At 47.5% G+C, this 3802-nt stretch overlaps 1 protein-coding gene across 1 annotated transcript; it reads right to left on the reverse strand.

Moving 5' to 3' along the window:
- Positions 1-229: 229 nt before the first annotated feature.
- Positions 230-3442, reverse strand: LOC141718562 (uncharacterized). Its single transcript, XM_074520943.1, has 2 exons — positions 2722-3442; positions 230-2610 (listed from the first exon to the last, which is right to left on the reverse strand). Exons 1-2 carry the CDS (start codon positions 3440-3442, stop codon positions 230-232), a joined length of 3102 nt encoding a protein of 1033 aa, XP_074377044.1.
- Between the last annotated feature and the right edge of the window lie 360 nt (positions 3443-3802).

Below are 3802 nucleotides of genomic sequence, written 5' to 3' on the forward strand. Positions count from 1 at the left end.
TTAAAACCATCGGGATCCCGAACCTCATTACAATCATGTCCACAAACTTGATGCAGTCTTGCTGGTTAATGGTTCTCATAGCCTTGGCCTCCGCCCATTTAGTCATATAATCTATTGCTACTAGAACATAACGGAGATCCCCTTTTGCCCGAGGGAATGGGCCCATGATGTCAATTCCCCAGACAGCAAATGGGATCGGGGAGAGGACGGAACCCGGGAGGCTTGAACCCTATTTTGGTACGTTGCTGAACTTCTGGCACTTGCTGCATTTCTTGACATAGGCGACTGAATCAGCGTGGATTGTTGGCCAGTAATAGCCTTGTCTGATGACCTTGTAAGCTAGAGCTTTAGCGGCTAGGTGATCCCCGCAGATCCCCTCATGAACCTCCCGGAGACAGTAATCCGCTTCCTCCGGATCAACGCACTTCAGAGTTGGTGCAGAGAAGGTTCTCCGGTATAACTGATTGTCTTCTAAAAAGAAGCGTGCAGCCTTATACTTGAGGTACCGGGCTTTGTTCTGATCTTCCGGAAGGGTACCGTCCTTGAGGTAGGCTATGTAAGGTGTCATCCAGTTCTCCGGGCTACTAACACATAACACTTCGTGCCGATCGGTACTGGGGGCTCCGAGCTCCTCGAAGTAAACCGAGCTGCTTAAATCTGAGGTATTCTGGACGAGCTTGGACAGCTCGTCTGCTTTCGCATTTTCTTCTCTGTTTATCTGAAAGATGGTTGAGTCCGGGATGGTTTCCAGGATTGCTCTAACCATTTCTTGATATTGGGCCAATTTAGGGTCTTTTGCGATATATTCACCATTGGTTTGCCTTACCACAATCTGAGAATCGCTGTAAATTGTTAAATTCCTTACCCCAAGGGATTTAGCTAACCGGAGTCCGGAGAGTAGGGCTTCATATTCAGCCTGGTTATTTGTTGCTTTGAAGGCGAAAGTGATGGCCTGCTGGATTGCGAATCTATTCGGGCTGGAGAGGATCAGGCCGGCTCCGGACCTTTCGGCTGTAGCCGAGCCATCAACATGTAACGTCCAAGGATCTCGGTTGTTAGACTGTTTTTCTCTTTTGGAACTGGTTTCAGGCGTTTCGGGAGTTTCTGGAAAAGTACATTCCATGACAAACTCGGCCAACGCCTGGGCCTTTATGGTTATCCTCGGGATAAATTTGATATTGAATTGGCTCAACTCGATTACCCAATTGACTAACCTCCCGGAGGCGTCCGGTTTGTGGATGATTTTGTGAAGTGGTTGATTAGTGATTACTCTGATTTCCCGACCTTGGAAGTATTGTCTTAGCTTTCTGCTCGAGTGCACGAGGGCCCGTGCAAATTTTTCCAAGTTTGGATACCGGGTTTCAACATCTTTCAGGACTTGGCTCGCATAGTATACCGGGGTCTGCGTCCCATTCTCCTCCCGGATGAGTGCGGAGGATACTGCTCTTTCTCCGGCTGCGATATAGAGATAAATGGGCTCTCCGGGCTTTGCTTTTGATAAAATAGGTGGGTTCATCAAATGTCGCTTTACTTCCTCAAATGTTTTTTGACAGTCCGGGGTCCAGTCAATTAGCTTTTTGTTCTGGGCTCCTTTTAACAACTCGAAGAATGGTAGGCATTTCTCTGCCAACTTTGGGATAAATCTTCGAAGTGCTGCTAGGCATCCTGAGAGCTTTTGGATGTCTTTTTGAGTTCGGGGAACTGTCATTTCCATTATAGCTTTGATCTTCTCCGGGTTGGCTTCTATTCCTCTTTCACTGACTAGAAAACCCAAAAACTTCCCGGAAGGGACCCCGAACGCGCATTTCTCCGGGTTCAGCTTCATGTTGTACTTCCTCAAGTTATCGAAACACTCCCGAAGGTCCTGGATGTGCTCTGCGATTGTGACTGACTTAGCAATCATATCATCAACATAAGATTCCATGTTCCTGCCCAGCTGCTCTTTGAAGATGGTATTCATCATTTTTTGGTATGTTGTTCCGGCGTTGATTAACTCAAACGGCATCATGACAAAAGCGTAGATGGCCCGGTGTGTGATGAATGCCGTTTTCGTGATGTCTGCCGGATTCATCTTGACCTGGTTGTAACCCAAGAAGGCATCCATAAAACTTAACATGACATGGCCCGAGGTCGCGTCTATCAGCTGGTCGATGTTGGGCAGGGGGTAAGAATCTTTAGGACACGCTGAGTTGAGGTTTGTATAATCCACGCACATTCGCCATTTGCCATTGGGTTTTTTGACCAGCACAACGTTTGCTAGCCAGTCCGGATACTTAATTTCACAGATTATGTCTACCTTTAACAACTTCTCGACTTCTTGGTCGATTGCCTGTTGCCTCTCCGGGGTGAAGTTCCTTCGCTTTTGTTTGATTGGTTTTTGCTTTGGATCTACATCCAAACTGTGCATGGCCACGGATTCATCAATCCCCGGCATATCTTCCGGGGACCAGGCGAATACGTCAGCGTATTCTTTTAGTAGATCGATGAGCTCCTTTTGGAATGTGGTTTCCAGGCCTTTTCCGATTTTGATTTTTCGGGTGGGGTTCCTGGGTTCCAAATCTACCTCGATTGTCTGTTGGGCAGGCTCTACCTTTGTCTTCTCCTTGCTCTCTACAATATCAACAACATAAAGCAAATTATTTGTCGACTATCCATGTATTTAGAGTAAGCGACTGTATCCGGAGTCTTCGATCATGTTCACATCCAAACGGGTCCTTTTACTAAGGTGCTCTCGATGTTTCTTTCGGCTTTGTCCCTTGGGTAGGGACATTATTTTCTTCCGGTTTTCCGGTTCTGTTTCTGCCATGACGAGTGCTTGACCATAACATTTACCAGCCATTTCTCTGTCTCCTTTCAGTTCTCCAGTGCCTCCTGGGGTGGGAAACTTGAGTTTTAAGTGAATAGTTGAGGGGATCACCCTGAGCTTTGTGATAGTGGGCCTACCAAGGATCATGTTGTATGAGGAGGTTGCGCTTATCACATAGAATTTCATCATATGGGAGACCTGTCGGGGTGCGGTTCCAAAGGTGATAGGAAGATAGATGATACCCCGGATTGGAATCATGGTGTTCCCGAATCCGTACAAAGGGTCTTCAAGACAGGGATCCATTCTGAGGTGTCCGAGCTCCATCCTGTTAAGTGTGTGCTCGAATACGATATTAGCAGATGAACCATTATCAACTAAAATTCTTTTTACCTCGTTGTTTGCGACGTTAAGGGTCACCACTAATGCCAAGTTGTGATCGGGATCGAGGCCCTCGTAATCAGAATAAGAGACGTAAATCGGCTCGTCCTCCAGAGTCTGGATCATCATCACATCATTCTCCCGATCTGGGCTCCGCGGTGGAGAGGCTGTGCCCCCAAAAACAACGTTCACCATATTTTTGCCTCTTCCCGGGACTCTGTCTTTGTCATTCGAGCCCCTTTGAAGATACTGGTTCATGTTTCCTTTCTTGATTTGGTCTTCTATGAAAATCTTGAGGGAGAAACAGTTTTCAGTAGTATGGCCATGATCTTCGTGATAGCCACAATGCTTGTCCCGGTGCTAGCAAGGGTTTTGGCGGATAATAAAATGGTTTTCCCTTGACTTCACGCAAAATGTCGGCCCGGGGCCTGTTGAGGGGTGTCCACTCTGGTTCCGGCTTGGGTTCCTTCTTGGCCTTTGGTTTCCTTTCGTTCTTCCTTGATTCGGGGTACGTATCCCGGGGTGGGGTTCCCCGGGACTGCTGAATGTAGCTGGCTTGCCTATCAAGCTTGTATCTTTTGTCTCTCCGGGATGACGAGCGTCGCTCCGGAGACTCGT

Source organism: Apium graveolens, chromosome 4 (genome assembly GCF_009905375.1).
Source record: "Apium graveolens cultivar Ventura chromosome 4, ASM990537v1, whole genome shotgun sequence".
Classification (NCBI taxonomy): domain Eukaryota; kingdom Viridiplantae; phylum Streptophyta; class Magnoliopsida; order Apiales; family Apiaceae; genus Apium; species Apium graveolens.

Bases quoted from the DNA above. Each gene is read 5' to 3' on its own strand.
- LOC141718562 (XM_074520943.1), bottom strand. From the start codon at position 3,442: ATGAACCAGTATCTTCAAAGGGGCTCGAATGACAAAGACAGAGTCCCG. The intron at 2,611-2,721 runs GTAAAAGGACCC...TTGATATTGTAG, and splicing joins GAAACATCGAGAGCACCTTA to AGAGCAAGGAGAAGACAAAG.